The sequence below is a fragment of the Protopterus annectens genome, chromosome 7.part1, assembly GCF_019279795.1.
Source record: "Protopterus annectens isolate FY-2018-M chromosome 7.part1, PAN1.0, whole genome shotgun sequence".
NCBI lineage: Eukaryota > Metazoa > Chordata > Ceratodontiformes > Protopteridae > Protopterus > Protopterus annectens.
In genome coordinates, this window is record NC_056740.1 from 53,687,236 (window position 1) to 53,701,104 (window position 13,869).

Genomic DNA, 13,869 nt, shown 5'->3' on the forward strand with positions numbered 1-13,869 from the left:
CTGCAAAAATATTGAAAAAATGGCAAAAGTCCTGAGATTTTAGGACAAAAATATTTCATAAGTTTTCTTTAATAGTTGCATAAAAGTTATTTATTTATTTTTTTTATTTAAAACACTTACTGATATGATATATCATAAGCACCACAAATTTTACAAGAATAAACTTCTATATTGCAGAGTGAAATTTCATCCTTTGCACTGGTTATGGGTATATGCAAAAAATGTCCCACTTTGGGTATTTGAAAGGGTGGCAACCCTAGTAAGGGGTCGCACTGCGGAACTCCGGTCCGCTACTGACTGGTAGTACATTTTTACGTGCCGAGTTACCAGCTCTGACGCAAAACCTTCAACGAAAGTACGCTTATTCACGCATGTCTCCACACACAAGACGCTCTAGCTGAGAATCGGACAGGACAACGTCACACTATGAGGCGAAAGAATTGAGACTAGCTTAATGGTTAAGATGTTTACAGTAGAAACACAAGGTGCAGGGCTTGATTCTCATGAAATTAGCCTGGCTTAAAATGGCCCACAAAGGCAGTTCACCTAGTACTAATCTAAGAACGTTAACTGGACTCATAAAACCTGTAACGAGAGCAATAAAAGTGGTCTTTTACGGCTGAAATATTGTGAAGTGCGTACCTTTGTTACTACTGCGTAGTAAAATTTCTTTCACTTTTTGCTGAGAAAATGGTCAATAATAATCACATTCAAAACAAACACTAAAAAGCTGTGCCTTACTGAAATATATATTTCTAAAAAATCTGATAGATAAGTACACATTTAATAAAAATGACAGGGGCCGTAGCTGGAAAACGGCTCAGAATCCATGGTGCACTGACTTAATCCGTTGCCTGCGATTTGAGGAAACCGTCACACTAATGCAATTATTGCGTTGCCTGCGATTTGAGGAAACCGTCACACTAATGCAATTATTGCGTTGCCTAAAACATCACTTTTAACATTTGTCGTACACTTAAAGAAAAACGAAGTTACAGTTGAAGGCACAGCAGCAGCACTGGAGTTTATTAGGTTATGAGAGAGCAAAGAAAGCCGACCAACGGCAATCATCTTAAACTGCTCTGCAACGTTTTACACCTCGCCTGCAATGACCTCCTCCTGCCTCAAAGGTGTCGCTGTCGGACCTTGTCGTAAAATTACAGTAGATGTTTTGGTGCGATCTGTGTGCATCACTTTTCTGCCCTCGTGGGAACGTTTGTTTACAGTTGTGTTGATAGTTGGTGCTACAGTCAGCTGATTTTCCAAACACTACATGGGAGCTTGAGGAAGGGACAGTTAGACTTACAGCACATCCCAATAACTTGTATAACAAGAGTATTAGTTTGGTTTCTGCTGTCTTATAGTTGTTAAAGACACTTTAGACAGCTAGTTCAGGGTGTCTGCAGACAGCTGTCTGTATTTGGAGTTTTTTCCTGACCAAGACCTTCAGGTTCAATGCCTTTCAGCGTCGCGCCGTCTCACCGGCCATGGACACAAGCGACTTGTTTACAAGCTGCAGAAAGGGAGACGTTTTCCGCGTACGGTGAGTTGGGGACAAATCAGGGATCTGATTTTTTTTTTTTGGCTTGGGAAAGCGGTAGTAGATAAGCCCCCTGTTTGGACTGTAATGCTGTCACTGGGGGATTCGCTTAATGGGGAATCCCCTGGCATTGAAGAAGCCCTTTGCTTTGGGGCGTTCAGTTTTAGAGATGCAGTTACAAAAAAACTCCGTCACCGTGTATTTTAACTGCCTAATTTTTACTTTACAACTGGATTTGTTAGTTCAGCGAAGTGATCGTTACTGGACTTTAAAGCTGCAGAAAACTTTTGCAGCATTGCTCATGGCTCAGGATGTATATTGTTTAATTAGTATGCATGTTTATTGTAACACGTATTAAAAATTCTTGCATGAAGAAGAATTGTGTTTCTGGTCTGTACGAATATGCGCTAATATGCATTTGTCCTGTTTTACAACTTTCTATCAGCGAAAATTGTATTTCTTGCATACGCTTTATCTGCACAATTAAAAGCTTACATTTATTGGTTGCGATTCCTTATGTCTAGTTAGTTTTTCTTCAAAGTTACAGAGCCGTACCTGTCAACCTCTAGTGCAAATAATCTGGACCAAACCATAAATAAAGGGGGACAAAGCCCCAAAAGTAAGGACAATTTTTAAATATTAATATATTATTGCTGTTATAAGCGTTGAAAGCTGATAGAATAAGAGGTTTTCCGTTAGCATTAATTTTCTGAAGATTATGAAGTCTAAAACTCAAATGCCTATCATTGTTTTCTGGCTTCCATCCTCAACAATTTGCCACTCATTTGCTAGAAAAAAAAATATGAGGCAAAAATCTGGATAGTTGAGAGGTATTTACAGAGCACTTCGATCCAATGTCTGGTAGTCACAGTGTGTTCTTTTTCTTAAAAAAATGTTGATCATGTATAGTATGCAAGTTGTGTGTTTGCTTGGGTTTGAAAAAAAGTCAAAGTGCCTGTTCTGTGCTTTTGTTTTGGTCTACGGGAAGCTGCTAAAATTGCACAGTGGTCACAAGTGTTTAAAAATTGAATTTGTACATGCTACGTGTAACTTGGATGGTAGACTTTATCACCTAAGTAGTCTGTCATGCAAATGGCTGGGCCATGTTGTGAGAATTTTTTTAAAAGTACTGTAACTATGCCATTTGGTAGTGGCTTGTAAGGGGAGGGGTACATTTCCCCTTGAATTTTTTAACTGGTGGTATTTCTCAGTGATTTTGGGTTGATACATTTTTAAACTTCTGTATGTTTTTCAGTGGTTGTGGGATAATATTTCCATCTGTGGGTGTTACCAACAGTATCCTGAGTGAAGTTTCTCATGGTCTGTAACCCCCTGGTTTAATACCAGTTATATAGTGTAGTGCAGCAAAATGTGAATATCTTATGGTATGATGAATGATTTAGTAGTTAGTTGATTTGCACCTTGTTAATCTTAGTATGTGTTTTCCTTGAGCTCTATAGAACCTATTTCTGAAATGCCACATGGGAGAACAGAGAACTTCAGTGACACTGGAGTATAAATTGGTTCCGTTGGGATGGAGGTGATGCTATAATGTGAGTAGATTGCTTGCTCACGGGTAGTTTGGTTGAGTCCTACAGGTCAGATTTTATTTTTGAGAATGCAGCATTAGATGAGGATTTCATTTATGTGAATGCTACATTGAATGAAATTATATTTGGTTGAACACAGTCGTAGCACAGTCAGTGACACTGGGTTGGGACTAGAACTGAAGTTTTGGTTATTTTTTGTTAATAGAGTTGGATTACGGATAGATTTTAGGTTTAGAGTTAAAGTTATGCTATATTGCTATTTAGACTTGGTTGTGTTGTCTTTTTGTTTTTCAAAGCTTGTGTTGTAGACCTTGTTACTTCACGTCAGTTTGCCAAACTGAAGCAAAGGAATGATGTATTTGCAACACTGTCTGCCTTTTTGAGACAGAACAGCTTTACAGTACAGGTTATTTTTTATTTATTTTACATTTGTTTATTAGGGAGGTCCTACTGGGCTAGTAGCCCATTTTCAGGGCGGCCCAGGGAGAAAAAGCTACAAGTGCAAGTTAAGAAGTACAGCATTATTTACAAAGTACAAGTATATCTTATAGAATTTACAGGATATAGTATTCACAGTACAGTACAATAGGTACAAGTAGGCCAATTTCAAAGGAGCTCCATAGAGAAAAAAATCTCCATAATACATGCTAACAAGCATATGTTATTTGCAAAGTAAGCAACTACAGCTTATAGAATTTGTAAAATACAGTATACACGGGGATATATAAGATGCCTGTTGGTGTATAGGTATTTTCACAGTGGACCATGAATAAAGGAAGATAGAGGGGAAATCCAGGAGGGGATTTTAGAAGGGGTTAGTGAGATGGAAGTGGCAGAGCTTAAGAGAGAAAATTGGGTGTGAGAGGTAGAGATGAGGAAAGAGCAATAGGCGTGATGGTACGGTCAACCTGGGGATGTGTGTGAGCAGAGCCATTTGTCAGTTAAGTGTACCTTGAGAAATTGTTTAAACTTGGATGGGTTGGAGGTATTTAGGATGTGTTGGGGGATGGTATTCCAGGTGCTGGATGTATGGTTGAAGTAAAGAGATTCCCCAAAGCTGTTACTAGATTTTGTGATTTTTAATAGGAATTTGTTGTAAGATCTTAGGATTCTATTGCTGGAGTAGGGTTGTACAAGACTTTGGAGTGTTGGGCACTTATCAGGATGGTATATGACGGTATGAGTGGTTGTTAGTTGATTGAAGGATAAGAGGTTGGATATTTCTAGCCATTTTGATTTGTGAAGAGCAGTACAGTGGTTTAATCTGTATGGTGAGTTTTTGACAAATCTGGTGATTTTGTTGTAGCAGGCTTCCAGTTTAGTTAGGTTTGTTTTCTTAAGGTTTGTGAAGATGAGAGTGGCATATTTATTTATTTATTTATTTAAATTTGTTGACCGGGAGTGTCCGACTGGATGTAGGTCCATTTTCAGCGGAGGCCGGGGGAGAAAAGCTGCACAGTAAAATAAACAGACAGTAGTTACATTGGATTACATAGCGATTAACAATTTAACATAGCAATTGCTTACAACATATTTACAGATGAAGAACATAGTACATCAGTAGACAACTAGAATCTTTATCTGTGAAGTACATAACAGACATTAACAAATGTTACAATGAGAAGTTCCTGCTGTATAATAAGTACTAGGCTTATGAGCATCTGAGCTTGCTATAATCAAGGTAGTTAGTGGACTGGAGAGAAAGGTAGTGGTTGGATGGGGTGGATGATATTAGAGTGGGAGTTGCAAGCCAGCATGTTTTTAGGTGCGCTTTTAGTAAAGTTTTGAAGTGGGTGCATGATGGTACAGAGGTAATTGTGGGTGGGAGTGAGTTCCATAATTTGGCTGTGGCGCAAGAGAATAGTGCTTAACCAGCAGAGTTATTGTCTTTAGTGATATGCAAGTGATTTTTGTTGCTGGATCTTTGTGGTCTGGTGGTGCGATAGGGTTGGAGTAGATTCTGGAGGGATGGGACATTTAGTGGATGGTTTACTAGTTTGTGGGCGAGTGAGAGTTGATACCACTGAAGGAGGTGAGGGAGTTCAAGCCAGCCCAGTTCGGCAAGTGAGAGACAGTGGTGACTACAGTAGGATGTCCCTGTGGCGAATTTGGCGATTTTGTTGTAGCAGGTCTCTAGCTTGTTTAGATCACATTGCCTTAGGTTGGTATATATTGGAGAGGCATAAAGTAGGGTGGAGATAAGGTGGGAATTTGCTATTGAAATCTTTGCTGCTTTGGTGAGAAACTGCTTATTTCTGTATAACGCTCCTAGTTTTTTGTGGACTGTTTTTTGTGGACTTTTTTATGGTCATGGATATGTGAATGTCAAATGTTAGTTTATTGTCTATTTCCACTCCTAGCAATTTGGTGTGTTCAGTTGGGTATATAGTGGTGTTGTCTTTTGCTGTGATGTTAAAGTGAGAGTTGTTTTGAGTATGTTTGGTGGGTTGGAAGATGAGTAGTTTAGTTTTGTTTGGGTTGAGTATTAATTGGGCATCAGATAACCATGTTTCAACAGAGGAAAAGGCTTCCTGTGTGACATTTTGCAGTTTGGGTAGGGACTGGGCTGAGCAGATGATAGTCAAGTCATCTGCGTATTGTATGAGTGTGCCATGTTTGGTGGCAGAGGCTAGATTATTGGTGTAAACAGAGAAGAGTAGGGGTCCAAGGATGGATCCTTGGGGAACCCCTATGGAGACAGGTAGTTGGGGAGATATGTCATTCTGCAATACAATGGATTGTTGGCGGTCAGACAGGTAACTCTGAAACTAGTTGGTGACTGATTGTGAGAAGGACAGGTTATTGAGGACAGTGATAAGTTGTTTGTGTGGGACCATGTCAAATGCTTTAGATAGGTCTAGGAAAGTAGCAGAGGAGAGATAGCCATTGTTTTTATGCTGAAGGATAGTGTTAGTAAAGGAGAGTAAGGCAGTGGTGGTGCTATGGTTTGGTCAGAAACCATGCTGAGTACTGGAAAGGAGGTTGTTAGTAAGTAGGTAGTCTGAGACCTGAGAGTGTATGCATCTCTCTAGTATTTTGGAGAGTGGAGAGAGAATAGCTATGGGGCAGTAATTGGTTAGTTCTGCGGAGGGTCCGCCTTTGTGGAGGGGAATTATATGTGATACTTTCCACAGTGTGGGAACTTAACTTTCTGACAGAGATCGGTTAATCAAGATGGATACTGGCTAGGCCAGAGCATCAGCTGCGATTTGTAGGTATTCACTTGGGAGGTTGTCTGCTGCTAATTTGGTGGGTTTAAGTTTAATTAAGAGATTTTTTATGTTGGAGGTAGGTACAGGAGAAAAAGAGAAGGCAGTGGGGAGATTACTAGTTGAAGGTGTGGGTTGGAGGGGGGTTGTGTTGTTTAGCTAGTGATAGTATGGTTTGGGTGAAGTGTGTGTTGAATGAGGTAGCAATATTTTCTGAGGAGTTAGGGATGTTAGGAGGAGGGGTACTGACTTTACCTGGGCGGAGGATGGAGTTTATGGAGGACCAGAATTGTTTGGGGCTGTGTTGTGAGGAGTCTAGGGCAGACTGGTAGTATTGGAATTTGTCCTGTTTTATTAGCTTTTTGACTCTATTGCATAGTTCTAGGAATTTCTGTCTAGCTGAGGGGGTTTTGGTTTTGCGCCAGTGCTCCCAGGCTTTATCCCTGTTTTTCATTTCTGACTTAGTGGTTTTCTGTAGCCATGGGGAGGGTTGTGCTTTGGTTCTGGAAAATCTTATGGGGGCATGGTAATTAAGGATGTTCAGGAAGGTAGTATTAAAAAATTAAATTGCGTCATCTAGACTGAGGTACTTTAGAGGATGCCAGTTACATTCTTTGAGGGATGAGATGAATGTGAGTGGGTTAAAGTTTAGTTTTTTACGTATTTGACGGTAGATGACAGGTTTAGCTTGGTATAGGTATTTTTTGAGTAGGAATGTTGGGGAGTGATCACTGAGGCTATCTGATAAGCAGCCTGTTATATATGACTGGGGGCTCTTACTGACTAGTATCCAATCCAGGGTAGTGTGCTTGCTGGGGTTTTTATTTATCCTGGTTGGTGACTGGACTAGTTGGGTGAAGCCATGAAAGTGTACATGGTGGGTTGGATTGTTGCCAGAACAGGATTGCCAGTCAATATTGAAATCACCTAAGATGATAGTTTCTTGGGGGAGATGGTGGGTAGACTAGCTGAGGAGGTTTTCTAGTGGAGGGATGTTTTGGCCAGGTGGGAAGTAGCATCCAATTATGTTGAAGGTTTTGTTTTGGTTAATTTTGAGGTTGGCATATATTATTTCTTCATTGCCTATTTGTGGAGCTGATGATTTTAAGATCTGGATGTTTAGATTTTGTTTAAATATTATAGCTATACCACCTCCTTTTTTGTTTAGCCGGTCTACTCTTAGTATGCTGTAACCTGTAGAGAGTATTTGCTCACTGGTAATGTGAGGTTTTAGCCAGGTTTCTGTCAGGATGACTATATCTGGGGAGTACAAGTCTATGGTGGCATGGAGTTCATGGACTTTGTTGGATATACTTCTAATATTTAGGCTTAGTAGAAGGAAGTCACTTGGGTTTCTATTGGCTGTAATATGGGAGAAATTGTGGTTTCTAGTCTGATTATGAGGATTGGGGTTGGAGATGGTAGGGCCAGGGTTGGGGTGGATGTCTCCACTTAGGGCTAGTTTTGATATGCATGAGATTTTTAGTTTTCTCAGTTTTTGAATGTGTTTGTTTATAAGGGAAACGTTATGATTGTGCTCTGTGGGTAATGGGTATGGTAGGAGGGTTACTATGTTAAGTTGTAGGGATACTTTATGTGTGAGTAATATAGTTGGTAGAATATGTGGGGGGTGCATAGGGATGGTTCTTGAGCTGGTGGAAGGGGAGCTGAGTGTGGGTGAGACATGAGTGGTGGTGTGAGTAGTAGTACAGTGGTAGTGATTGAGTGGGGGAATGATGGAGCTTTGGTAGGATGTAAGATATGCAAGGAGAGTGCATGCAGTGAGCATAGGAAAGGTATGCTTGTACATGTTAGTTGAGGAGGTGTGATAGTAAGGGGAAGATGGAGGAGGTAGTGTTGGGTTAGCGCTGTGGTTGGCTATTGGAAAGATGGGAGGGGTTTGAGTGCAATAAAGGTGGGACCACGGGTGGGGAGTGAAGCGGGTAGAGACCCTGTTAGTTGCTCGTATGAGGGGGCTGGAAACAATCACAATTGACCAATGACTGCTCTGAAACTGTAAGTAATTTCTTAATTTCTCAGGTGGAAAAACAGGATAACCTTGTATCAGTAGGCTACTGTGGTCATAGTTTAAATTAACAAACACACAGTATTGATCAGTTATCGATACTATTTGCTAACAGACGGGAATAAGAGAAAGTGGAAGATGTGTGTGTGTGGTGGGGGGGGGGCTGCTTACAAGCCAAAGCAGAGTGCTCTCCAGGGGAAAATTAATATTGGCTCAAACAGGTAGACACATACTCAAAATTAACTGTAGCTGTTTGCAGACAGTTCAGACCTGGACTGCGCTTTTCCTACAAGAATGTTAAAGGTGGTACCGCAGTTGAATACGTAAGAGTGGTGTTAGGTCTAGAAAAGAAGAGTACAGAGAGGAGTAAGCACTTTTGAGATAATAAATATATATTATAAAGATTATATAAAAACACACTGAGCAATTAGCTACCGCATGCAGGACAATGTCCTGAACCAACTACTTAGTATATGCAGATACTAAGCCAATTGGAAGAACATTAGAAAAAACCCAGACAGTTATGCAGTCACAGATAAAAATATAGCAAGCAGCAATCTGTCGTGGTTCTCTAATGTGATTCTATCTATATTATCATATAATAGGGTAGATAGTAAGAAGGTCCTTGCTATAGACTGGTAGAATTGATGATGTATGGCTTGATTCTGTAGAGGGAGCCAAGTTTTATGTGGGCCTTTTTAATGACTAGTTCTAAGTGTTTATCGTATATCAAGTTGTTGTCAGTTGTGACTCCAAGCAGTTTAGTGTGAGAGGATTAATTTTGGTTTTGTTAGATGAATAAATGAGAAAGGGGGATATGTGGTCAGGTGATTTGTTATTGGAAGAGAGTATTAGTTTAGTTTTATTGGGATTGAGAATATGTTGATAGTGGGAGAGCCAATGTTCAGTGGCTGAGAAGGATTGTTGGGTTATATCTTGCAATTGCGGAAGGGAAGGCGCAGCACCGATGAGATTGGAGTCATCTGTGTTTTAAACGATAATGGCAAGGTGAGCAGCAGTGTAGAGTTTGTTAATGAAGATTGTAAAGAGGAGAGGTCCTAGAATTGAACCTTGTGGTGTACTTACTGTAACGAGTAAAGGAAAGAGAGATCGCCTTGCCATTTGACAGCTTGTTGTTTGTCAGATAGGTAGTTGTGAAACCATGAGAGGGCTGTTTGGTTTATATTTAGGGATGAGAGTTCATTGAGGAGCTTTTGCTGGGAAATGGTATTGAAAGCCTTGGACATTTCTAGGAAGATGGAGGAAACTAGTTGATTGTGTTAGTACCACAACCGCCCTTATAAGTTTTACTATGCTTGTGTTGGAAACCATGTTGGGAATTGGTTAGTAGATTATTGCATACTAGATAATTCGTGAGTTGTGAGTGTATACTTTTTTCTAGAATTTTAGGTAGCAGTGATAAAATGGCTGTTGGCCTGTTGAGGTGCCACCTTTGTGCAGAAGGATGATGTGGATATTGTCCAGAGCTTGAGATATATTGTACTGTGATGGATCAGTTGAGTAAGAGAGAGACAGGGTAAGAGATAACGTCTGCTTCTAGTTTGAGATATTCAGTAGCAACTGATGTGCTGCGAGGAATGTGGGATTCAGCTTGTTTGGACAGGTTATAGGGAGAAGGAATTGCTAGTTGCTTCTGCTCTTGTTGAGATGGACAGGGGAGCATTGTTGTTATTTTTGACTAGTGATAGTATGGAGTTAATAAAATATGTGTTAAACTGGGTAGCTATGCTATCTGTAGTATTTGTGGTGGTGGGGGTTGGAGTTGTGGATTGTCCAGGTTGTAGTAGTTGTTTAATTGCGCCCCCGAATTTTTGAGGATTATTTTGGTGTTTTTGTTGGATCTTAGTGTAGTATGTGTTTATCATTCTTGATCTGTTTTTTTCTTTTGGGGGGGGGATTTGTTTCTTAGTTGCCGGGAGCAGTCTAGGGTGGCTTGTTTTTTGCTGTCCTGATATTGTGTCCAGGCTTTGCCTCTGTGCTTGAGTAGCTGTTTGCACCACGGTTAACTAAAGATACCATAGTTTGATTTTACTTGGACCTTTCTAGAAGGTGTTGCACTGTTTAGTATGTCTAGGAATTTGTTGTTAAAGGATTGTACATCAGAAACTAGATGGAGGTCTTTTAGCGGAGACCAGTCACAATGCTGGAGGAATGATTTAAAAGTATGTGGTGAAATTTGCTTTTGTTATGAACTTGTTTGTACATGGCATTTTTTGGGGGGGCTTAGCATTGTCTAAGTAGATAGGAGGGTAGATGATCGCTGAGGCTGCCAGGGAAGCAGCCTGAATGATAAACCAGTGAGGGCTTGTTAGTTAAGGTCCAGTCAAGAATTGACTGCCTATTGCTGTGTTTGTCTATTCTAGTTGGTGATTGTATTGTTTGGGTGAATTCTTACAGGTTTATGAAGTTAGAATGGTTGTCTGACGTACAAGCGTGCCAGTAAATATTAAAGTCCGCTATTGTTATGGTTATCTGATTAAATTTAGAGGATGACTAATAAAGAAGTTTTATAATTTATGGATGGGCTGTTGCTGGGAGGGATGTAGACTGATATAGATGTTATATATTTTGGGGTTAACTTCAAGATGATACATTTTATATTTCATTTTATATTTCAGTATTATTGAGTCTTGGGCGGGTTTAGTTCTAGACTTTCAAGTTTGAGTGTATGTGTATAAATTATAGCTATACTTCCACCATGCATAATGTTATAATTTCTTTTTTTATGATAAAATTAGAAGGTTCGATTTTTCATTAGATAACTTTGCTTTGTTGGTCAGCTGCTCTTTTGGCATTTATGTTTTGATGTCTACCGAAGAGTGAAGCAACTGCATATCGTTATGTAAAATACATTGTTGTGACTGTGCATTTAAAACATCCTGGTGAGAAGTGGCCACATCCTGAGCTGCATCTTCCTAAAGAAAAATGATTAAACTTATCACAGAAAATAAAAGTTTGTTAGGAGTGGAAAAGCTTCCATGAGAGAGAGTGAAAGAGCTGGATTCCTTAATGTTCCATATAATGAGCAACACCTTTTAGTTTATAGATTCTCACTCTGTATACTATATCGGTTATGTAGCTGAAGTTTTATCTTTTATGATAAACTCCACTTTGGGACAGCAATTTCTTATGCTTTAGGATGATTGAACCTCTGAGGCAGCAGGTGATTTGTGCAACACAAACTTTTGGGTAAAGTTTTGTAGTGTTGGATAGCTAGATAAGACGCCAGTCTCCATTGTCTTCACAGCTGGATCATAGCAAAGTATTATGTCTTTGAAACAGCAGAATGTTTCACAGGCCATAGAAATCTTTCTGTAGTAGTATTTTCAGTTAATGTAACTGCTGTTTCCTTTAAGTTTCTGCAGTTTGATTTGGATCACATAAAGCATTTTGGCATGAGGTAGCATGACAGATGATGCACAGTACCAGTTTTATATGACATTTCAGTGACCCCTGGATCAGAACAAGTAGAAGTAACTTTATCACTTACATTAAATAGAGTAATTTTTGAAATTTCTTTCAATGTTGAAACATCTTTTTTTTTAATTAATAAAATGTACAAAGAGAAATCCTCTGCCCAGAGAGAATGTAGGTGTGAATAGGTCTTGTCTAATACAGTTTAAAGGTGTATTTCCCAGAGAGTTGATTGGCAAAGCAGTGCAGTGAGTACCATTGTCACTTCACAGTAAAAGATACTCCCATTTTATTCTTGGCTTGTGTATCTTCTGTGTGGAATTTGCATGTCCTCCTTGTGTTCATATTGCTGTTCTCTGCATGATTTGAGACGAAACTGGTGTCCAGTTAAGCAGATTGACCACTCCACCTTGTCTGGATGTGTGTAATCTGGTAATCTGTTTCCATTCCCTACTTTTCTGGTAAAATCGGTGGATGGTAGCTGTTCATGTAGTTGTGGCAGGAGTCAGATATGACTTGACAGCAGCATTGACTGAATGGATGCAAATGCAGTGAATTACATTTTTGAAATGCTCGAGCTATCACAGAAGGCCATGTCCTAAAGGTGGTATCAAAAGCTAAAACTACTACATTGGTGGGTCCTAAGAATATCCCTGAATGCATCTCAAATAGCATGAAGCACGACTTAGCTACACCCCCAACAACATTTTTAAATTTTAGCCTCCATATAGGTTTTGTACCAAGTGCATGGAGAACAGCTATAATCATTCCCCTGCATAAGGAAGGCCCTTCCACAGACCCAGGCAATTCTAGACCTGAATGTCTGACCAGGCCCATATGCAAAGCCATGGAAAGATTTATTATTGAACTAATCAATCAGGATATAGGTAATATTCAAACAATGGACCCATCTCAGTTTGGATTTCTCAAAGGTAGGTCATGCTTATTCATCCTGGTGGACTTTTTTTGATTACTGATTTTTTGTTACTGTCTAGGTTAACCATTGTTTACTGTTTTTCATCTTTTGTGGAAGACTCGCTTTAACACTTAAAGCTACATTTTAAAACTACTTGTCAACATGGAAAGGGAAGGAACCGGTGATCTGCAGTTGTCTTCTAATGAAGACAGTATGACGTTAACACAGTTAATAGCCATTTTAACCCAAGTGAGAGCAAAATTGGATAGATTGGTCTCATTTGAGGCAAGTGGACTTAATGTTTCTCACAGAGCAGACCCTTTAACCAACTTTAAGACGCACTTTTCAGCTAAGGGGTTGTATTTCACAACAATCTCACCTATTCGGAGGTGATTTTGCAAAGAACCAACATGACTGGGCAACAAATCAGAGATGTGAACCTGCGATTAGAAGGAATTGAAAACTACCCTACCAGTAACGTAGATTTCCTACTTTGAACAGATATTTTTCTTTGGGAAATGATAATCCAGAGCAAAACCGGGTAGGAGGAGATGAAAGGGGGATAGTCTTAAGCAAACATTGTTTAGACTGGAGAGGTTGCTCAAGAAATACAGGGGCTTACAATTAGATAACTTTTTTTTTTTTTGAGGATTGCATTAGGGTGCAACGAGTGCTGAAAGGCTTGAGAATGCGTAAGTTTCCAAGTAACATTAAGAATGGCTTCCTCTTGCACCACAAACTTTTAGTACTATTTATACAGAGCTCAATTATATGAATTTCCTAATGAAAGACAACCAAAGGACTATTGTGAGCCTCAAGGAAGAGATTTTATTCCTTCCGCGAGACATCACGGAGGATTTATCTACTGTACACAAAGACCTATATAAAAGGATCTTCAGCAGAGTTGAACAGCACATAATAAACTTGAAAAAAAAAAAAAGAAAAGAAACTAGTAAGAGACGAGGAGGAATACCAGCAGAAGATAGCATATCCAATACCCAAGAGTGTTCAGAATAACAGAAGTTCATTCGTAGATACTGACGACATTGGGGGACAACAGATTCAGATGAAATACTTGAACAAAATGTTTTCCAAGAGCAACAAACACAAAATTTTTGGGAGGACCAATCCCTCCTTCCCAGGAGATCAGTGAGGCTGAGGGACAGAACCAACTCAGAAATACAATACTACCA

General features: G+C 39.6%; 1 protein-coding gene across 1 annotated transcript in view; it reads left to right on the forward strand.

Annotated features, from left to right (window-relative positions):
* The first annotated feature begins 441 nt into the window (after nt 1–441).
* The window catches only part of ABTB1 (ankyrin repeat and BTB domain containing 1), a 1,282,257-nt gene continuing 1,268,829 nt past the window's right edge, over nt 442–13,869 (forward strand). The window contains exon 1 of the mRNA XM_044078542.1: nt 442–1,543. Coding sequence (XP_043934477.1) covers nt 1,488–1,543 — 56 coding nt within the window. The 5' untranslated portion in view covers nt 442–1,487. The remainder of the gene's footprint in view (nt 1,544–13,869) is intronic.